The 24,594-nt window shown below is 39.8% G+C and overlaps 1 protein-coding gene across 1 annotated transcript in view; it reads left to right on the plus strand.

Moving 5' to 3' along the window:
• LOC121372607 overlaps positions 1 to 18,914 on the plus strand; it is a 72,151-nt gene extending 53,237 nt beyond the window's left edge. Inside the window, exons 5-7 of the mRNA XM_041499024.1 lie at positions 5,403 to 5,481; positions 7,340 to 7,450; positions 14,784 to 18,914. Coding sequence (XP_041354958.1) covers positions 5,403 to 5,481; positions 7,340 to 7,450; positions 14,784 to 14,971 — 378 coding nt within the window. The 3' untranslated portion in view covers positions 14,972 to 18,914. The remainder of the gene's footprint in view (positions 1 to 5,402; positions 5,482 to 7,339; positions 7,451 to 14,783) is intronic.
• The last annotated feature ends 5,680 nt before the right edge of the window (positions 18,915 to 24,594 follow it).

The following is a 24,594-nucleotide window of genomic DNA, read 5'->3' on the forward strand; positions in this document are numbered from 1 at the left end:
ACAACTAACCCACTGTCCAGGACAGACAGCCCAGATAGCTGATGTGTGTGCCCAGGACAGCGTGCTTGAACCTTAATTGGATATAAGCATGAAAATAAGTTGAAATAAAATCATCAGATTAATATCATTTGTACATGCATTAAGCTAATATTTATAGTTATTTGAACATTTATATATTAGTCTAGTTTCATTTCTATTTAATTGGGCATTCATTAGACTGATATCATTTCTATTTACTTGCTATTGTTAATTCATTAGCTAATGCAGTATCATTTATATTGTTTTGCACACTCGTTAGCTGATATCAGTTCTATTTATTTGCACATTCATTAAGCTTCAGCTGATATCAGTTCTATTTATTTGCATTCATTAAGCTTCAGCTGATATCAGTTCTATTTATTTGTACATTCATTATAGCTTCAGCTGATATCATTTCTATTTATTTGCACACTTGTTCTTAGGCCTGTGTGTGTGTGTGTGTGTGTGTGTGTGGTGTGTGTGTGTGTGTGTGTGTGTGTGTGTGTGTATATATATATATATATATATATAAGAGAGATGGGGTAATCGTAATCAGTAATCGTAATGATTGTAATCGATTAAATGTGTTCGTGTAATCGCAATCATAATCGATTACATTGTTTGAGAATGTCATGTAATCGTAATCAGCGATTACGTTCATGATTACTCATAATTATTTACTAAACTTAGATGTGTTTAACTCCAGTAACAGTGCCTATAGTTAGAAGCAGTACTGGTCAGTCAGTAGAACTGATCTCCCATTGTCTACTACTCTCATAGTAGAACTATCATTTGCCTTGAGAAACGGGATCATAACGTCTGGATTATCAAATGAATGTTACCCTGGGGATGAAGACACACATTCATATAATGGTATCTATCGTGTTTACGTTTACTATAAAACTACTTGAATGAATACAGTGTTCTAGCTAGCAATATATAAAAGGGCGCTGCACCATGCCCCAGTTTTGTGTCCTAATTCATTGCCGTAAAAAAATGAATAATATATATATATATATGTTTTTATAATAAAACACTTGCGTTCCTCTGAATGCATATACAGCGTTATCACGGGTCTGAATTCAACTAAGAAACGCTTGACAATATCTCGTTTTGTCACAGGTGTGAAAGTCCACCAATGGTACCGTGGCAAACTTTCGTTTCTTTTGTTAGTGGTTACGACTGCAGACGGGCAGCCAGCCAATCGTATCAAGCTTCTAATGATACCAAAATAAACACACCCAGACCAAGATACTTGTAATTTTCACCGATACAATTGGATCCTTATAATATGGCACAAAGCAAGTATGACTGCAAATCGATTCATTAATAATAGTCATTTTTAGAATGTCAACAATTAAATGCAATGAGCAACTTGTGAACATGTATATGTATGCAGATATCAATTTAATTATTTATTTACTTGTTTGTTCTTTTCTTTCATTCTTTATTTCTTCATTTATATATTTTAAAATAATAATAATTTATTTTAATTTGTGGATGGTATTAATTGCTATACGTTCTACAAACAATAGAAAAACAACAAGTAATAGTGATCAGACAGTTTGCAATTACTAATTATGGCTTATTTCAATAATATAAAAAAAAATATATGTTATGCATTGATACAATAATTATACCTATAGTTATGGGTACCTTTTCGTCAATAATCCAAATTTACGAATAATAAATCTGGTTTTGGAAACTGATTCCCTCCCTGCAGTATACATACGTTTATAAATGTTTGAAATAATTTAATAAATAATCCAAAATTATCCATTATGTCTTTCAAGGAATGAAATCGGTATGGTTGTAAAATAAAGTGCATAACGTCATGGTGGTAACATCATTTCTGTGTAGATTTGTGGAAATGTAATCATGATTGCTAGACAATGTATTCGCAGTCATAATCGATTACTTTCAATTATCTTGTAATCGTAATCGTGACGTTCTAAAGTAACTGTAATCGTAATCGATTACTTTTTTTAAGTAATCGTCCCATCTCTGATTGATATATATATATATATATGTGTGTGTGTGTGTGTGTGTGTGTGTGTGTATGTGTATATATCTATATATGTGTATATATCTATATATGTCTATATATATATATATATATATATATATATATATATATATATATATATATATATATATACGTGTGTGTGTGTGTATATATATCCATGCATATTGATCAGGCTATTTTTGTGTATTTACACATCCATTATTCTATTATTAGTGTTTAATACATACTCTTCAAAAAAGTAGGGGAACTCTAATAAGAATTTACAATTGACAAAATTGTAAGGTATATTAGCTGTGGGGAATAGTTATTTGATAATAGTGAATTAATTGGGCAAACATTACAACCGGTAGTTCAGTATTATAGTAGGTTTTATGACCACCAAAGATCTTGAAGGACGATTGGTGTCAGAAGTGAAATTTGAAAGTTGACGGTTTTTTTATCAGTAGTTTAGCTGGTTAACGTGTCCATATACCACTAGTGTTTCGAACACGCCTATCCCGAGTCCGGCCTCCGATAGGATCGGGGGTCTGACTCGGAACAGGGATAACCTAACAAATACGGTCAATTTTGAAATTTTGAATATTAACATCAACAGTATAAAAAAGGGGGAAATTAGGGTTAATAAATTTTAGCTGCGCCTTAAAGAAAAATATTAATATTCCTAACCTATATAAATTATTAATGTAATATAATTTCGGCGCAAATTTAGATGGGCTGGTCTAAAATGAATAATTGTTGAACAATATTCATTAAGCCCATGGGAGGTTAGGAGGAAAGGCTATAAAGTTGGCACAATTATACCAAAAATATTAAATTAATTTTGGAAAAGGGGCTGCCAATCATATTTTAAAAATTGGTGTGACTAGGTAAGTGTCGGGAGGTAGGGGAGTCCGGCCCTACACAAAACCTAAGGTCAAACCGCCTACGCCTATGGCCCCAAAGAATGCCCTAACTCCCGGCATCCCATCCCCCACCCCCACCGTGTCCAACCACAGTTCAGTCCAATCCTAATAGTTGTTTAAGAAGTTAGTAGAACTTCCTAAACCGGTGTCACTAGGAGAGTGACGCCAAAGGGTTACGGGTTTCATCGTTTGTACCATTAGGAGAGTGACACAAAAGATCCAGCGATGGTTTATTTAGTAAGAAAAAGGAAGACGTTCGAAAGTCTTAAGTCATTCAGAAGACGCTGCCATCACCCAGGGCAGTAGACGAGGTTATATTAACCAAGCCACTACTAAAGGAACAGACCAGACACCTGCCCTGTTAAATTACATTAGTTGTTCTTATTAAAAATATAAAATAATGATTAAAATATGGATAAAATACAAAACCAAAATTAAAAGACATATATTTTATCAGTAGTGGGTGATACCGCCACGATGTGTTAGACATTCATTCAGTCGACGAGACATACTGCGTATGAGTCTCCCAATGGCCATTTGAGGGAATCTGTTCCACTCCTCTTACAGCGCCTGACCAAGTTCCGCTAACGTTGACACAGACGTCTCCCTATCATGTTCCAGACGTGTTCAGTGGGGGAAAGGTCTGGGCTCATTGCTGGCCATGGCATTCGATAGATGTGCTGCTGAAGGTGAGCTTTGACGATTCGTGCACGGTGAGCACGGATCCTGATAAACAAAACGTCGATCCACACGCCTAGCAAACGGGACGACAAAGGGTGTCAGTATGTTGTCCCGGTAGTACTGCCCAGTGACCCTTCCTTGCACAATATGGCGGGGGTTCTGTCAGTAATAGTGATACCACCCCACACCATAACCGATCCACCGCCAAATCTGTCATGAATTCGCATTATGACGTTGGCGTGCCGTTTATTTCGTTGTCGCCAGACCGACCACGCCTGTCAATGAAGTCCAAAGTGAACAGGGACTCCTCTGAAAACATGACACGTGACCAGCGACTTGTACCCCAGTTCTGATGCTCCCAACGCCATTCACGTCCGTGGGCAATGTGACGATTTGTCAAGGTAGGCACAACCCGGGGCCGTCGAGCATGAATATGGGCTGCATGAAGACGATTTCTAATCGTCTGACCCGTAACTCGGACACCAGCAGCCTGATGAAGGTTTGCAACAATTTGATTTGCCGTTTGAGATCGATTTCGTAGAGCCTGGTTATGGATGAATCGATCTTGTACTCCTGTCGTTGCCCGGGGTCGATCGTCAACATTTTGGGTTTGTTGGTACCTGTTCCATAGTCTGCTAATCACTGACTTCGAAACATTGAAGGTGTTGGCCACTTCACGCTGATGTCTTCCCATTTGCAGCATGCCAAAAGCCGGTAGACGCTCATTGCGTTGCATCGCAAATTCAAACAATAAAAATGATTTAAAAAAATAAATAATAATAACTGTAATAATAACAGAATGAAAAAGATTGACAGAAATAATGTTCACAGTGATTAATCGACCTTCCTTGAAATTGTCAAAATCGAGAATGACACCTCACGCACGTGTACGGGGCAGCTGCGTGATACACGTGTAAACTATGGAATGTGTTTTGGTGTGTTGATAAAGAGACCTGAACGTTCTTTACTAGGATGTCTGTGGTCAAAACGTATGTTCGGTCTAATAGTTGATATGAAAATTAATATTTCACGTTCCCCTACAGTTTTTGAAGAGTATATATGCTTTATATATTCATATTTGCAAGAGGCGTTCTCATTGTATACCAGGAATGGATGCAGTGATTTTCTAATAAACATGTGTAACTTTTAAAAAGGATTCTTTCAGTAACAATATATACCCAGCTTATAAAATGGTACATATTCCCCGACTACCCCCCCCCCCCCCCCCCCCCCATAAATCATATTGGATTTTTAGGGGTACTTCGAAGTTCCGTGGAGTTCGCACCGACGGCACTCACTTCTTGATTTTGTTCCCCTATATACCCCTCCAGCCCTGTGTTAGATAAATGTGTTGTATAATGTATGTCTCTTTCAGATTGGACCGGCCTCGGTGGCGTCGTGGTTAACCATCGGTCTACAGGCTGGTAGGTACTGGGTTCGGATCCCAGTCGAGGCATGGGTTTTTTAATCCAGATACCGACTCCAAACCCTGAGTGAGTGCTCCGCAAGGCTCAATGGGTAGGTGTAAACCACTTGCACCGACCAGTGATCCATAACTGGTTCAACAAAGGCCATGGTTTGTGTTATCCTGCCTGTGGGAAGCGCAAATAAAAGATCCCTTGCTGCCTGTCGTAAAAGAGTAGCATATGTGGCGACAGCGGGTTTCCTCTCAAAATCTGTGTGGTCCGTAACCATATGTCTGACGCCATATAACCGTAAATAAAATGTTTTGAGTGCGTCGTTAAATAAAACATTTCTTTCTTTCTTTCTTTCAGATTGACTATAACCAGGTGATGGCGATCGTCACAGACACGAGACCGATGACTGAACGACTGGGGATCAGAATTCGACATGGTAAGCGCATCTTAAAGGTAGTACTAAACCAAATAACTTCCGGCTGGGTCAAAGTTCGAGGTACACCCAACTTTTGATAGAGAAGTGAACACCACAAGTCCTGTGATTGGTTATAAATGTGAGTGTGTTGGTTGTAAAAAATAATAGTTTCATCTGGGTAAAAACAAAATGTGCAATTTTATTTCATCTAGTACCAATGTGTCAAGTAGCCTTGTGCTTGAAACATGTATGGGGTACCTGTAAAAAAAAAGTACTCGAATTTTGTGCGAAACTAGGGTAGTCATAGACGCTACCCGTTATCTCAGAAACGAGCAGCTTGACCCCCATTTTTTTCTGAATCACTTTAAGTGTAAGGGGTGGTAGTATTTATATCCGTGGCGTTTATGTCGGTTGATACGTTGCAGGTAGGAGTTTTAGCCACATATGTTACTATTGTCGTCTATGGGATTTGATTTGGTAGTATACACCCTATAGCTTCTGTCTCGTTTCCACGTATAGTCCAGTAAAAATATCACTTAAAGGGACAGACCCTAGTTTTTAAACACTAAGGCATATTTTTCACTATTAGAGCCGTTTATTATCACTGAAATCAAACATTACTTATATTTTATTTTTTAAATTATTCATTTCCGTACAACCGAAGTTTTTCTGGTCATCCTGGTGTTTCCAATACCACAAAATGCATTTTTTTATTTTATTTTAAAAACGCACGTGTGTCTGAGAAGTAACAGTTAGGGAGTCGATATTTAGTATATTTTTAACGGTATTTCACCGTTTTAACTTCGCAGACTCTTGTTTCACTCTCTTGTAACGTTATCCAAATGTGTTTGAGGTTTGTAACTTAACCAAACTTAGTGTCCATTGTTATGGGTTTAAACTAGGGTCTGCGCCTTTAACCTAGAACAAATTGTAAGTTTTAAAACATATATATATTGTTAAGATGACCCCACTGAACATTATATCCAACATCTACCCAAATCTGATACCGGGAAAGGTCCTAATTAGCATAAATCCAACATGGCCGCTAGAACAAACTTTGAGGCCCTATATCTCCTAAACGGTTGATTTTAGCCGTCCGTTTATCGCTAAACTTTTGCAAACTATTTTGACTGATTTTCGAAATGGTAATTCGGTTTAATGAGTAGGGTAAAAATGGATCTAACAAGGGTTAGCAACCAATGGCTGGCGAACTCAGCCACACGGAACAGGAAGAAGGTTCATTAGATTGGTTTCCGAACTTCACGTTAAACCGAATGACCACGCCGGGAACCTGTCAATATATACGACAATACAGGGTACGCGCATGACTCGTTTTATCGAGTGGTACTAACTAAACATCCCATAAACTCCCAACAGGACCAAAATGCCCGTGATCTAAACGTTTAAAATACGGAAAATAACTAACTTTTAAAAACCAAACGAGAGGGATTAATGTATGGGTATGGGACATTTATAAAATGGACACAATCACAAAAGTTTATCCACAACAGAAAATTGGTATCCATCACTTAATCCAACAATAACGAAACTACTAGTATTAAGATGAATTCCCATTAAAACAGCCACTGTGAAATTACTGTTGTTTGTGGTGGTCACATGTTCAAACGAATTTATTAGACATAGCGAAATGTGTGGGGTTGTTTTTTGTGGGTTTTTTTTAGCAGAACCACGAACATTTAATGACACAAAAATAAAGTATTTCACAATATTACATGTATTTATAGTTACTCAAGAAGAACAATAAAAGTTGCAATACAGTGTTTTATAACCGAAAGTTATCAACGCATTGTGTGTTGAAGCGGACAGTTTTATTTTTTAATTTCACTTGGACTCATAATCCTATATTTGATTTGTTCAGTCGATGCCACCCCAAATGATCCACAAACAGAGAGTATGCAAGACAATCTTCCCGGAACCAGCAGTGAGAACAGCAATACAAACACCAGCAGTAAAGAGGCTCTTAGTACAGGTATATCACATAGACATAGTTACCAATACAGGCATATCAGATAGACATAGTTACCAATACAAGAATATCACAAAGACATAGTTACCAATACAAGAATATCACATAGACTTAGTCACCAATACAAGAATATCACATAGACTTAGTCACCAATACAGGTATATCAGATAGACATAGTTACCAATACAAGAATATCACATAGACATAGTTACCAATACAAGAATATCACATAGACATAGTTACCAATACAGGTATATCACATAGACATAGTTACCAATACAAGAATATCACATAGACATAGTTACCAATACAGGTATATCAAATAGACATAGTTACCAATACAAGAATATCACATAGACATAGTTACCAATACAAGAATATCACATAGACATAGTTACCAATACAAGAATATCACATAGACATAGTCACCAATACAAGAATATCACATAGACTTAGTCACCAATACAGGTATATCAAATAGACATAGTTACCAATACAGGTATATCACATAGACATAGTTACCAACACAAGAATATCACATAGACATAGATACCAATACAAGAATATCACATAGACATAGTTACCAATACAGGTATATCACATAGACATAGTTACCAATACAAGAATATCACATAGACATAGTTACCAATACAGGTATATCAAATAGACATAGTTACCAATACAAGAATATCACATAGACATAGTTACCAATACAAGAATATCACATAGACATAGTTACCAATACAAGAATATCACATAGACATAGTCACCAATACAAGAATATCACATAGACATAGTTACCAATACAGGTATATCACATAGACATAGTTACCAAGACAGGTATATCACATAGACATAGTTACCAATACAGGTATATCATGTAGACATAGTTACCAATACAAGAATATCACATTGACATAGTTACCAATACAAGCATATCACATAGACATAGTTACCAATACAAGAATATCATATAGACATAGTTACCAATACAGGTGTATCACATAGACATAGTTACCAATACAAGCATATCACATAGACATAGTTACCAATACAGGTATATCACATAGACATAGTTACCAATACAAGCATATCATGTAGACATAGTCACCAATACAAGAATATCACATAGACATACTTACCAATACAAGAATATCACATAGACATAGTTACCAATACAGGTATATCATGTAGACATAGTTACCAATACAGGTATATCATGTAGACATAGTTACCAATACAGGTATATCATGTAGACATAGTTACCAATACAGGTATATCACATAGACATAGTTACCAATACAGGTATATCATGTAGACATAGTTACCAATACAGGTATATCATGTAGACATAGTTACCAATACAGGAATATCACATAGACATAGTTACCAATACAGGTATATCACACAGACATAGTTACCAATACAGGTATATCACATAGACATAGTTACCAATACAGGTATATCACATAGACATAGTTACCAATACAGGTATATCACATAGACATAGTTACCAATACAGGTATATCACACATACATAGTTACCAATACAGGTATATCACATAGACATAGTAACCAATACAGGTTTGTACCACGCTTTGGTGTCGGTCCCTTTGATTTTACCCGTGGTGTATCCCATAGTTAGACCACGGGCGTGTCTGACCTAAATTTTAGCGATTGCTGAATGGCTGAAGAAAGTTACGCCTACAGGTCACATATAGTTCAGCAGGAAGTAAATTAGAACATTGTTTTAAAAAGTTACAAACAAACAAACAAAAAATAAATATAAAATAGTTTCGCTTCATTTTCCATTACATTATTTTATCAATTGCAGTATTTAAAAAGGACACACCTGTATTGAGGGAGCAGGTCCGTAGCCAGGATTTCGAGAAGGGATCGTTTAGGCTTATGGTGAGGCACGAAGACGCGAAGCGCCCTAGTTGCTTAGGGGGGTCCAGGGGCATATTGAAAAAAAAAGCCATCGGTTGGGGGGTCGACTGACTCCACCCCATCCCCGATCCCCCATTAGCTACGGGACTGGGGAGTTAGCAGTGTCAAAAAGTACGCCTATAGCAAGAGGTCATGGCACACCACCCACTTTTCCATGTTACACTGTTCAGAAGGCTTGAAATGTATTTGAACGCCTAAAATTCAAACTTTTCTCAGGAAAGCATGCCCGGGCCCACAAATACATGTACTTTGACACACAGACATTCGCCCCACCTCCACCCCCATTTTCAAATACACACCGCGGGCCCTGTATTAGCAGCGTTAAAAAGGACGCCTATAGCAGAGGTCATGGCACACCACCCACCTTTCCATGTTACACTGTTCAGAAGGCTTGAAATGTATTTGAACACCTAAAATTCAAACGTTTCTCAGGAAAGCATGCCCGGGCCCACAAATATATGTACTTTGATACATAAACATTCGCCCCACCTCTACCCCCATTTTCAAATACACTCCGCGGGCCCTGTATAAGTCTTGAAAAGTAACCCCCCCCCCCCCCCCCCCCCCGCCCAACTACCTGTTAAATATATATTCGTCTGTTATTATATACATGACTCACATTATGGGTGCCCTCCCCACATATGGATACCCCTCAATATAAAATCATGGCCACGCTCGTGCCAACATATATTTTATCTACATGATAATTATCAAGCTGAGCAGGATATTACGTTCTCCGACATAGTTACCAATACAGGTATATCACATAGACATAATTACCAATGCAGGTATATCACATAGATATAGTTACCAATACAGGTATATAACGTAGATATAGTTACCAATACAAGTATATTACATAGGCATAGATACCAATACAGGTGTATAACGTAGACACAGTTACTACTACAGATATATCACATAGACATAGTTACTAATACAGGTATATCACATATATATAGTTATGCAGGTATATCATGTATATAGGATAGGAAAGCATGTAACGACCTTGTTGAAACCTCCTTAAATATGAAGAATGAGTGAGTGAGTGTGTGGATAGGTGAGTGAGTGAATGGGTGGGTGAGGAGTGAGTGAGTGGATGGGTTAGCAGTGAGTGGGTCGGTGGATGAGGAGTGAGTGGGTGGGCTAGCAGTGAGTGAGTGTGTGGGTGGGTGAGGAGTAAGTGAGTGGGTGGGTTAGCAGTGAGTGGGTGGGTTAGCAGTGAGTGGATGGTTGGGTGAGGGGTGAGTGGGTGGGCTAGCAATGAGTGAGTGGATGGGTGGGTGAGGGGTGAGTGGGTGGGCTAGCAATGAGTGAGTGGGTGGGTGGGTGAGGAATGAATGGGTGGGTGGGTGGGTGAGGAGTACGTGAGTGGGTGGGTTAGCAGTGAGTGAGTGTGTGGATGAGGAGTGAGTGCGTGGGCTAGCAGTGAGTGAGTGGGTGGGTGAGGAGTGAGTGGGTGGGTGGGTGAAGAGTAAGTGAGTGGGTGGATTAGGGGTGGGTGGGTGAAGAGTAAGTGAGTGGGTGGGTGGGTGAGGAGTAAATGAGTGGGTGGGTTAGCAGTGAGTGGGTGGGTGGGTTGTTTGAGGAGTAAGTGAATGGGTGGGTTAGCAGTGAGTGGGTGGGTGGGTTGTTTGATGAGTAAGTGAGTGGGTGGGTTAGCAGTGAGTGGGTGGGTGGGTTAGCAGTGAGTGGATGGGTGGGTGAGGAGTAAATGAGTGGGTGGGTTAGCAGTGAGTGGGTGGGTGGGTTGTTTGAGGAGTAAGTGAATGGGTGGGTTAGCAGTGAGTGGGTGGGTGGGTTGTTTGATGAGTAAGTGAGTGGGTGGGTTAGCAGTGAGTGGATGGGTGGGTGAGGAATGAGTGAGTGGGTGGGTTAGCAGTGAGTGGGTGGGTGGATGAGGAGTGAGTGGGTGGGCTAGCAGTGAGTGAGTGAGTGGGTGGGTGAGGAGTGAGTGGGTGGGTGGGTGAAGAGTAAGTGACTGGGTGGGTTAGGGGTGGGTGGGTTAGCAGTGAGTGGATGGGTGGGTGAGGAGTGAGTGGGTGGGTGGGTGGGTGAGGAGTAAGTGAGTGGGTGGGTTAGCAGTGAGTGGGTGGGTGGGTTGTTTGAGGAGTAAGTGAGTGGGTGGGTTACAGTGGGGGTGATGGTGGAGTGAGTGTGTGGGTGGTTTAGTGGATGGGTGGGTGAGGGGTGGGTGGGTTAGCAGTTAGTACATGGGTGGGTGATGAGTAAGTGACGTGTTCGACATAGACAGTGAGTGGATTACAGTGAGGAGTGAGTGTGGTGGGTGGGTTAGCAGTGAGTGGATGGGTGGGTGAGGAGTAAGTGAGTGGGTGGGTTAGCAGTGAGTGGATGGGTGGGTGAGGAGTGAGTGAGTGGGTGGGTTAGCAGTGAGTGGATGAGTGGGTGACGTGTTCGACATAGACAAGTTAGCAGTACAGTGGAGGGGATGTGGTGAGGAGTAAGTGGTGGGTGTGTTAGCGACATAGGTGGGATAGCAGTGAGTGAGTGGGTGGGTGGTTAGACATAGACAAGTACCAGTGGGTGAGTGATGTGGTGAGTGGGTGGGTTAGACAGTGAGTTGTGATGGGTGGGTGACCAGTGAGTGAGTGGATGTGATGGTGGTGAGTGACATGGACAAGATACCAGTACAGTGGGGATGGGTGAGTGAGTGGTGACGTGGGTGAGTACAGTGGGTGGATAGTGGTGACGTGTTCGACATAGACAAGATACCAGGTACAGTGGGGGGGTGTGGTGGTGACGTGTTGGACATAGACAAGATACCAGTTACAGTGGGGGTGATGGTGGTGACGTGTTGGACATAGACAAGATACCAGGTACAGTGGGGGTGATGGTGGTGACGTGTTCGACATAGACAAGATACCAGGTACAGTGGGGGTGATGGTGGTGACGTGTTCGACATAGACAAGATACCAGTTACAGTGGGAGTGATGGTGGTGACGTGTTGGATATAGACAAGATACCAGTTACAGTGGGGGTGATGGTGGTGACGTGTTGGACATAGACAAGATACCAGGTACAGTGGGAGTGATGGTGGTGACGGTGGGTAGAGCAGTACCAGTTACAGTGGGTGTGATGGTGGTGACGTGTTGGACATAGACAAGAGTACCAGATGGGTGGGTGAGGAGTGAGTGAGTGGGTGGGTTAGCAGATGGTGGTGACGTGTTCGACATAGCAGTGAGTGGGTGGGTGGATGAGGAGTGAGTGGGTGGGCTAGCAAGTGAGTGAGTGATGGTGGTGAGGTAAGTGACTGGGTGGACATAGACAAGATACCAGTACAGTGGGTGATGGGGTGACGTGGGACATGATACCAGTGTGTGGTGATGGGTGGTGACGTGTTGGACATAGACAAGATACCAGGTACAGTGGGTGAGGATGGTGGTACGTGTGATGGGTGGGTGACAGTGTTGGGTGGGTGGACATAGACAAGATACCAGTACAGTAGGGGGTGATGGTGGTGAGGTGTGAGTGGACATAGTTTAGCAGTACCAGATGGGTGGGTGAGGGGTGGGTGGGTTAGCAGTTAGTGGATGGTGACGTGTGAGGAGTATAGACAAGATGTGTGGTTACAGTGGGTGTGATGGTGGTGACGAGTTGACATAGACAAGATACCAGTTACAGTGAGGTGATGGTGGTGACGTGTTCGACATAGACAAGATACCAGTTACAGTGAGTGTGATGGTGGTGACGTGTGAGTGACATAGGTGGGATACCAGTACAGTGGATGAGTGATGGTGGTGGGTGTTCGTTAGCAGACAAGATACCAGGTACAGTGGGTGTGATGGTGTGACGTGTTCGACATAGACAAGATAGTGAGTACAGTGGGGGTGAGTGGTGGTGGTGTGTTCGACATAGAGTGATGGGTATACCAGGTACAGTGAGTGAGTGGTGGGTGCAGTGACGTGTTGATAGACAGTGAGTGAGTGGATGTGTTAACAGTGAGTGGGTGATGGGGTGACGAGTTCGACATAGACAAGATATGGGTACAGTGGGTGGATGAGTGGGTGTGACGTGTTGGGTTAGCATAGACAAGGGTGAGAGTAGTGAGTGGGTGGGATAGCAGTGAGTGGGTGGGTTAGCAGTGAGTGAGTGGGTGGGTGGGTTACAGTGAGTGGGGTGATGGGTGGGTGAGGAGTGAGACAGTAGGTGGGATAGCAGTGAGTGGGTGGGTGGGTGAGGGTGAGTGAGTGGATGTGTCGACAGTGAGTGGATGGGTGGTACAGGAGTGAGTGGGTGGGTGACGTGTTAGTAGTGAAGATGGATGGGTGGGTGGGTGAGGAGTGAGTGAGTGGGTGGGTTAGCAGTGAGTGGATGGGTGGGTGAGGAGTGAGTGAGTGGGTGGGTTAGCAGTGAGTGGATGGGTGGGTGACGAGTAAGTGAGTGGGTGGGTTAGCAGTGAGTGGATGGGTGGGTGAGGAGTGAGTGAGTGGGTGGGTGACGTGTTGGATGAGTGGGACAAGATGGGGTGGGTTAGCAGTGAGTGGAGGGGTTGGTGAGGAGTAAGTGAGTGGGTGGGTTAGCAGTGAGTGGGTGGGTTAGCAGTGAGTGAGTGGGTGGGTGGGTTAGTAGTGAGTGGGTGGATGGGTGGGTGAGGAGTGAGTGAGTGGATGTGTTAACAGTGAGTGGGTGGGTGGGTGAGGAGTGAGTGAGTGGATGTGTTAACAGTGAGTGGGTGGGTGGGTGAGGAGTGAGTGAGTGGATGGGTTAGCAGTGAGTGGGATGGTGAGTGAGTGAGTGGGTGGGTTAGCAGTGAGTGGGTGGGTGGGTGAGTGAGTGGGCGGGTTAACAGTGGGTGGGTGGATGAGTGAGTGGGTGGGTTAGCAGTGAGTGGGGGGTTAGCAGTGAGTACGTGGGTAGGTGAGGAGTGAGTGCGTGGGTGGGTGAGTGAATGGGTGGGTTAGCAGTGAGTGGGTGGGTTAAAATTGAGTGGGTGGGTAGGTGAGGAGTGAGTGCGTGGGTGGGTGAGTGAATGGGTGGGTTAGCAGTGAGTGGGTGGGTGGGTGGGTCAGCTGTGAGTACGTGGGTAGGTGAGGAGTGAGTGCGTGGGTGGGTGAGTGAATGGGTGGGTTAGCAGTGAGTGGGTGGGTTAAAATTGAGTGTGTGGGTAGGTGAGGAGTGAGTGCGTGGGTGGGTGAGTGAGTGAATGGGTGGGTTAGCAGTGAGTGGGTGGGTGGGTGGGTTAGCAGTGAGTACGTGGGTAGGTGAAGAGTGAGTGTTTGGGTGGCTGAGTGTGAGAGTGGGTGTGTGGGTGGGTTTTGAGTTAGAGTTTGCGTGAGTGAATGTTGGTTGGCGAGTGAGTGAGAAACAGACTAAGTGAACAATGGATGAGTGCATATGTATCATTAATTTTGTTCGTATTCCACAGCTCCCGGGCCCGCCACTGAGGTCACAGGGGAGCAGTTGACGTGCAAGGTGTGTCTGGAGAACAACGTGAACGTCGTCTTCCTGCCGTGTGGACATCTCTGCTGCTGTGTCGACTGCGCCGCCAGACTCAGGAAGTGTCCTCTCTGTCGGTCCAGAATCGAAGGCACTGTTCGGGCGTACTTGGGTTGAACTTCAGCTTTCATACAGTTCCACTAAAACGTATACGCAAAAGAAATTATTCTGTCTTTGAATCTACCGTATGAAGTATAATAATGAGTGGAGCATTGTTGGAATACACTTAAACTTTCTTAGTGCTTATACACAGTTCCACCAAACATTCAACACAAAAGAAATTATTCTCTCTTTGAATCAAGTACTAGTATACTAATGAGTGGAGCGTTCTTGGGATGAACTTCAACTTGATTAGTCCTTAGTGATTAGTTTGACCAAAACGTCTACACAAAAGAAATTATTCTTTCTTTGAATCCATTATACGAAGTATGATTATGAGTGCTTATTGTCTAAATGCAAGTTTGTGGATATACAAGAGTCTTTTGCTGAACTTACGTTTTTAAGCCACTTTGGATTCTTTGTTCCTGGGTCCATCATACAGCCAGAGCAAGCTTATAATTAATTGTTTGACGTATTTGTTTGCTAAGTCTTAAATATAGCTCTATAATTACTTCATGGTGTTATAACTTTAAGTTATATGTTTAAAAAATCTTATTACCGTCGTTCATTCGTGGTACAAAGATAAGTAGCAAGATGTGACAGTACGATAGTAGCTATATCCGGTGTCAAGCCCAGGCAGTGACACAGAAGGCTAGTGTAATGTACGGTACGCGGTAACTTCGGACTTCGTTAATCTCGTCCCAGTAATCTCGGCCCATAAATCTTTACGCATTTATTTCTATATGTTGACGTCATGTTTGTATTAGTCGTGGGTCGCAACTTTTGACGTTACGTCTATATATTAAATACAATTTGAAACTTGCCCATGTATTCATTTTAGGTCATTCACATTGGGAAGTAAAGTAATAACATATGCCAACTTAACATAATCAATGCAACATTATATCAGAATATGGCTAATTTTAACTTTATTAACAATTTAATATACTTTTTGTTTAGGTACACATAAAAACAAACCCAAACACCAGCATATTTACATCAGTTCTATCAAACTATTACAGTAAATTTTACTCCACACAATCGATTATGGATTATAATAGATAATTGAAACATCACTAGGTAATAGTAAATAATAATTTAGTTATACATTTTTAAAGTGTATGAAAATAGGTCGACTCACCATAGAATGATCAGATTGTGAGTGACAAGTATCGCATGTCCACTGTATGAACAAAAAAGTATTTAATACGTAATTTTAGTGACAAAAACAGTTCTGTTACCTAGAAACATCATTGTCATCATACAGTATCCCCTTCATAGTCCATTCCTTGACGTGGTGAGGGGGCTTGTTTGTCTCAGTAACCCAGAGAGCTATGCCAGCAGGAGCTTTGGCTTCTGTTAGGGACAGCCAAGCTGGACTGGTCAATGGGTAGAGGCTAGACTGATATGGACTAAGGGTGAGGTAACCCTAACAGGTATTGGGCCGCAGGGCGCGCTCTAATAGACCACAATACCATGCATCAACAGCTATTATGACTACATCATACAGTGTAAGAAAACTCTTGATTGTCCGTTTAATGTTCTGCTTGATAAAATGAGAACACTTGAAAGTAAAGTCATTGGATCACAGGCAAAACTTGAAGCGGTATATCACGTAAATTTATGTGAAAATACTTGTTGGCAAATAAAACGTACAATAAGAATATTCAGCATGATGTAACCAAGACAATTAACAATGCAAGTGGTATCAAAGTCTGTGATGACAGTGATGTTTTGTTGTTAGCTGAATTGCTTGGTTAATATCGGTCTCGGTGGCGCAGTGAGTTCCTAAGGGCTCAATAGGTATATGTAAGACCACTATTTCCTCTTCTCTCTCACTAACCACTAACCAACAACTAACCCACTGTCCTGGACAGACAGCCCAGATAGCTAAGGTGTGTGATCCCAGGACAGCGTGATTGAACCTTAATTGGATATAAGTACAAAAATAATTTGAAATGAATGAAATTCTTGGTTAATTGCGAATACGAAATGAAATCTTTATGGTTAGGAAAATGTTCCGATTCCAAGATTGAAATGTAGAGAACGACGTCCTGGCCTGGTGCTTATAAAACGTTTAGAATCTAGACTCAAGACTTTAATAGAGTCTGAGACTTTAACGTCATGGCAACGCCATACAAATTGTATGCGTGTGACGTCATTAGAGACTGAGTCTGGACTCTAAAAGTTTTATAAGTACGGGCCCAGAGATCAATAATTAAATTTTCGTTACATTCATATAGTGTTATTATTTGTAGGTATGTTTCAAGTTTAATTACAAGTATTATCTGTTATTTATTTTACGTTCATCGGGGTATGAAAAATCATCCAAAAACTTATGTGAGAACGACTTTGACAATTCACAGTTTGGGGATGATTTTATTTTTTCATACTCTTATGAACGTAAAAGAAATAACAGACAACACATGTAATTAAATTTGAAACATACCTACAAATAATAACACTAGATGTCATTGTTTTATTTTTAATTATTGTTTTGGTTCTAAACACAAAACCAGAAACTGTAAAATGTAATTTTATATTGTTGATAATTAACACACATACATTAATGAACTTTTTAAGTTTAAATAATAGTGTGTGTTTCATGCCGGTTTTTAAAAAATATCTTCTTCAAATTTAATATAGTTGCTATGGTACCATTTGATTATCAGTAGTTTATCATGTATATGCAGTTATTGAATTTCAAACATTTACAGATTAAGTAGATCAGAGTAAAATAAACATTAAACTAAAATAATTTGGATTTTGAAGTTTTAATAAGAAAATCAATATATGTGATACATTTATAAATACACACATTTGTATTTGAAATTTCCAGACAGACAACTTAAGAGTATGTTGGATTATAAATCTGCAATGAAAATAAATGCTTTCAAATATAAAAAAATATACCACGTGAAATACGGTCACATTGATATTCACAGTTATACTAGTATTTCACACATAGATTCCATATGTATATAGTAATTTGTGTAGAGATTGCTCTAAAAATTTTTATCTAATTATTAATATTTGATATTTATGGTATACACGTATTCCCGAGTGTCTGATTTATACTGCTTTTTGTACCTTAGTTGACACCCAGTTGCCGATGTATTTTGTTGGGTTGGGGTGTTGTCAAACATTCATTTATTAATTCAAATTCTGTTTTTATGGTATATTCTTGAATATTTTATTTTTCTTGTATATTCCTCAGTTCGATTTTATACTGTTTTATGGTATATTCCTAAGTGTCTGAATTTAAACTTTTTAAAAAATATATTCCTGAGTTTGTGTTTATACTGTATTTATGGTATATTCCCGAGTGTCTGAATTTATACTGCTTTTATGGCATATTCATGAGTGTCCAATATTATACTGTTTTGATGGTATAACCAGTTCACACAGTTTGAGGATGATTGTTTTTTGTTCATACCCCGATGAACTTAAAAGAAATAACAGACGATACTGTGCTGCTGTCAGAGTCTGTTGATGGTCTGCAGAAAATATTAGATTCGTTATATACTTATAGTACTAAATGGAATATTGCTGTAAATATAGAAACAAATTGTTGTATTCAGAAGCAGGAGGGAAATTACTACTAAAGACAAATGGACTTACAATGACAATATAATCCAAGCGGTTGATAGTTTTAATTATCTTGGATTAATGTTTAATTACAATGGTAAATTTACAAAAACTAAAAAATTAAAACTGCAGTCTCTGGAATATTTTTATTATTTAAGCATATAGAATAGATGATTCAGTTCTGTTTGGTACATAAAAGGTCCACCACATCACTATAGTTTGGCAATGCTCGCTTATGTACATTATCTAGGTTGAACTACAAACGCAATGGCCAGCTTTGTTTTTCTTCATTTAGCGGGACGCCAGTAGAACTGGGACTTTACATGACTTGCGCAGGCGCTGACCTTATCACGTGATTTTGAACAAATTTAACTGCCTTGATTGAGGGGTCGTCTCATATCTCCAAAACATATTTATATCCATAGAGGTATGGTACAACACCTTTCCAGGGGTCGGTGGGGGATTTGCCTTGAAATTTTGACAGTGGCCAGCGGTTGGCACACGCGTTATATGTAAGGGGGTGTTAATAATTACCTAACGCTCTAGGGGTAGAAGAAGAGGGTGTTGTGTTCGATTTGCGTAACATTTTCAACAGTATATGTTATTTTTATTCATTACTTAGACTTACAAAGGTGTTTTTTTGGAAATGCGCGGTCAGTCTATGATCGATCCCCATCGGCGGGTATATAAAAGGCCATGGTATGTGATATTCTGTCTGTGGGATGGTACATATAAACGATCCCTTGCTAAAAAAAAAAATGTAGCGGGTTTCCAAGGCGCGTCTGCAGGGATTTCAGCGGGGTTGGGGTTATAGACTGTTGAGCGAAGTTAATATATTTCGATTTTTTTTTAAGCTTGAGCAGGTAAGGGTTTCGACCTCCAATACCCTCCCCCTGCACATGCACCCGATTCCTCTCTAAGATTATATGTCAAAATTACCAAATGTTTGACATCCAATAGCAGATGATTATTAAATCAATATGCTCTAACATTGATGTCGTTAAACAAAACAAAAAACCCCTAACTTTACTCTTTCCAAACGAAAGAATATTTATTTAAGTTTGTCGATTTTAACACACGTAAAATTAAGAAGTGAAAACGTTCATTGTTTACTGTAGTATATTTTATTAAAAAATATATACATAATCAATGTGTTACTAGTATACAAACTAAACTTTGAAAGTTCTACTAACACTTTATAAAATATTAATTCTGAAAGAGGAAGGTACGATTGTCGATAATACGTTGTCAAGATAAAACCGGTTTTAACGAAAGACTCTAGTACCGTATCCTCCACCGAACGTTCTTCGTACAGGGCAATATTTCTAATTTCATTTTTTGATACGAACCCTTCAATTTGAAATCAGCAACGCACGTGTTAACTGAAACTGACAAGAGGCTGTCATTTGTGCTTTGCTCGACGATTCGAGCGTATACGTTTGACGATCTCCGTTCATAGCGAACACACACGAGGTTTTTTTAAAGTGCATTTGAGCTTGTATGATGTTATAATATGGTAACCAGAGACTGTAACTTTAACTGCTTTTCAAGGCAGAAAAAACCATGGGTCATATCCTCAGAAACACAGTTACATGTTTTTGATACTTATATATCTAGTGTGTTAAATTATGGTTGTGAAGTATGGGGTTTTGACCCAGCTCATGATGTAGAAAAACGTTCATATGGATATTTGTAAAATGACATTGAATGTAAAAAAGGGTACAATGAATGCAGCTGTGCTAACATAATTAGGTAGATTTCCTCTACATGTAATACGTAAAGTAAGAATTGTTAAATATTGGTTAAGCATTTAGAAACGAATAATTGTATTTTGAAATCAATATTTAGAGAATAACTAACGAGCTACGAGGAATTACGGATTATCTGTCCCGAGTGAATTAATGTTGTAAACCCGAGCCTCTGGCGAGGGTTTTACAGCATTAATTCACGAGGGACAGATAATCCGTAATTCCTCGTAGTGAGTTGGTTATTCTCTTTATTACCCATTGTCAATCTTTAACGATTTTAAAAGTATATTTACGTTCTCGCTGCTGTAAGAACTAACAAGCTCTACCAGCCATAACAATATATTCATACGCGCCGTTACCGGTGCACACCCAACAGTATCCACCAAAGAATAGTTCCAAAAAAAACCCAGTCAAAATAATAAAATAAAAACATTTTTAAACATTTGTACATATATTTTGATTTTTAATTCCGTAAATGATCGTTTCGTAAAAAAATATTTGAAGTTCGTAGTAATAGTTTGACCGATGAATGAAATCATGAATGAACAAAAGGTAGTCCCGGCAGTATGTAATTGCCAATCAAATCTTGTCTTTTTAAAGCCAGCCAATCAGTGACTGTAGAAGCAATCTGCACACTGTGCAGAGATCGAAAAAATATTACCCCGTATATTTGAGCCCATATGGGTAATAAATGATGATAGACCGGCCTCGGTGGCGTCGTGGCAGGCCATCGGTCTACAGGCTGGTAGGTACTGGGTTCGGATCCCAGTCGAGGCATGGGATTTTTAATCCAAATACCGACTCCAAACCCTGAGTGAGTGCTCCGCAAGGCTCAATGGGTAGGTGTAAACCACTTGCACCGACCAGTGGTCCATAACTGGTTCAACAAAGGCCATGGTTTGTACTATCCTGCCTGTGGGAAGCGCAAATAAAAGATCCCTTGCTGCCTGTCGTAAAGAAGAGTAGCCTATGTGGCGACAGCAGGTTTCCTCTAAAAACAGTGTCAGAATGACCATATGTTTGACGTCCAATAGCCGATGATAAGATTAAAAATCAATGTGCTCTAGTGGCGTCGTTAAATAAAACAAACTTTACTTTACTTTAAATGATGATATGTTAGAAAGTCGGAAATATTTTAACTGGCTACACCATGTAAAACATTTATTATTTTCTTTAGGATTTGGAGATGTATGGTTTAATCAGCAAGTTGATAATCATGTAATATTTATAAAAAGGATTTAACATGCGCCTGTCAGATCACTGTATTCAAGAAATAGACAACTTGTTGAACAATTCACCAAAATGTATTATTTTAAGGCATTTAACAGATACTTTTTGTTTACAATATTATCTGAGGATATCATAACCTATTTGTTATTCATCTGCAATGTAATTGAAGATGAATACCATCATATCACAATATGTAAGAAATATAATAGTCAACGTGTCAAATTATATGCATATCTAACTTTCCATAATTACCTATTTACAAGTATGAATATGCAAGAAACATTTATATATATTATGCAAAACCAAAATCCAGCCTGTCCTGGTGCGGTATGCAAATTTGTTCACGATTATACATGTATTGCCCATAATTAGTCCTTATTTAGTCATTAGAATAGTATGATGTTTGTTTGTTTCTTGTTTATGCATATGTTTTGCATCCAGTTCCGTATGTGGAATGTTTATATGCAATAAAGTTTTATCTTTATCTTATCTATCTCTTATCACAAAATTTCGTGTTTCATCGCACCAATTACTCACTGAACAAGGAAGGTATTGTGGAACTGAACGATCACAGAGAAAATATCGTATGTGTAATCGGGATAACATTGAAGATGAATTTCATTTTATTTTAATATATCCATTGTATTTGCATATTCTTATATTGTATGTATAGAGGATTCGTCACGAGTATTTTTTAATATGGGAAAATATCAACCGAGTCTATGTTAATCGGCATTTGTAGAGGCTCTGCCGAGACAAATACCGATTAACTAGACGAGGTTGATATTTTACATATTAAAAACACGAGTAGCGAATTCTGTTTATCCTATAACACTAAAATTTTAGTAAATCACGATTAGCACAAATTAGTTTGACATCATGCATTTTAACTAAATCTTTGAAAACTTGCCCTCAGATACACAGGTCTTGTTGGCTTGTAAGCAAATGACCCATACACAGCAACACATTACCTAGAGACCTTGTAAATTTGCATACCATTATTAACCGGGTTAATACACAAATACTACTGGCTGAGACCGTCTGTTTTTAAATTAATACAATTACTGTCTATTCAGAATAGAAAACAACTTTGTAACCTTGGAAAATATTCAAAATATGAATTACATTTAAGATCGCAACATGTATAACTGTCCATCCTCCAAATACACATCCACTTGTTTATGTTTATGCTGATGATTATTTATATATTGTATATAATTGTATGCTTATGAGCCACACGGCTTAAAATAAATAAACTACTACTACCTTAATTACTGTTCTTGATATATTGCAATAAGTGTATTATAAATGACTGTGTGTGTGAGTGAGTAGGATTAACTCTTTTAAGGTGTGCATATACCACGAAGGTTTCGCACACGACTGACTCGGGCTTGACCTCTGACGTCGCCAGTGACTAGTCCGGGTCAGGAAGGAGTGGGGGGGGGGGGGGCTGTATGTTTAAGGTGCGGAATTTGGAATACGTATTTGGTAGTTAAGTGAAAGACCTAAGGCCAAAAATGAGATAGCTGATCCATCCTAACATGTCTGGCAAAAAACGTTGGTCCAAAAATAAAATTAGTGCTCGGCCAAAAACGTTTAAGGTGATTTGAGCAATTTAGACGGGCATCCAAAAATAAAGTGCGTCGGACTGTTTACCAAAAAATCAATCTAATTAAAATTAGCTCCACAATTACATGTGGATCTAACACCAGCCAGTTGGAGCTCATGTCCACCAATCAAAACCTTACTTGCAGAATCCTGCCAGTGATTTCAAACTAACAACACTGCGTAGTCCCCAATGTCCAGGTAACATTTCGTCTGTAAATAATAATTTAAATATTGACCAATCACATTTCGCCTTTTATAACGTTATTTGGGAGCATACAAATTCTAAAAATATCGGGAGAGTCTATTTTAGTGGCCGCAGTACAGCGAACCATACCAATACGTACGGGGTGGGTTATCAGTCTTCAATTTTACATTAAAAATTATTTATTTATTTATAAAAAAACCCAACTAAATCAGTCTTCAGTTTTACATTACAAATTATTTATTTTATAAAATAAAACATGTTTTAAGGCATTCGTAATTCACACGAAACATGTCGTATACCCTCAGGATAATTCGGAATGTTTTCAAATTATTTTTAAATCACTGGCAGGATTCTGTAAGTAAGGTTTTGATTGGTGGACATGAGCTCCAACTGGCTGGTGTTAGATCCACATGTAATTGTGGAGCTAATTTTAATTAGATTGCCAAAAAATAAACATAAACAAAAAAATTTGAATGGCCAAAATTTTTAAAGTCCGACCAAGCCCTTACCTGGAGGCGAAGGTTCTTGGAAAGGTTGGCGGCGTAACTCATGGCGTGTTGAAGTCAGGAAGGTTGATATAGCAACACGATATCTCTTTAACCGGGTAGCTTATCTGGGATGCGCTGGTGAAATCTCCCTGGATACCATCCCGGTACTTCCCTGGCGGCTTGTCACAAGCGATCGTCCAAGGAGAGAATTTGGAGGCGGGAAGGTTTTTCTCCATGACCTTCGTCTTCTTGGCTTCTCGCTGATCCGCTGCCGAAACAACAACTGGTGGAGACGCCGGTGGTCTGGCGGGCGAGTCCGTAGACACCACATGACCAGTCTCCATCAGCGCTAGTGTTGGATCAGAAGGCACCGCCATTGTCCGTGAGCTGACAGCTTTGGTCCTCCATGGGCCGCTCCTGGCGTGGGCTGATGTCGAGCAGTATGGGGCGACGAAGTAGAAGGGATCGCCTCCGGCAGTTGAGCCGCTAGTTTTTGATCCCCCCTGAGCCGTCCCTGCCGGTCTCGCCTTCTTCTTGGAAGCAGGAGGCACCGCCGGGTTTGGTCCCCTCTGAGCTGCCTTGGGTCTCCGTGGTTATAAGAAAAGTAAAATACGCGCAAGCACAAATGATAACCAGAACGGTAAAACAAAAAAAGCTGGAAAAAAACAACAACAAAAAACCAAGTTCCATAAGCGAATACGTTTTCTCATTTCGTTGTTAAAGAAAAGACAGCGCATACAGCGACGAAGAATATGCAAATCAATTAGACCCTTC

The sequence above is a fragment of the Gigantopelta aegis genome, chromosome 4, assembly GCF_016097555.1.
Source record: "Gigantopelta aegis isolate Gae_Host chromosome 4, Gae_host_genome, whole genome shotgun sequence".
NCBI classification, from domain to species: domain Eukaryota; kingdom Metazoa; phylum Mollusca; class Gastropoda; order Neomphalida; family Peltospiridae; genus Gigantopelta; species Gigantopelta aegis.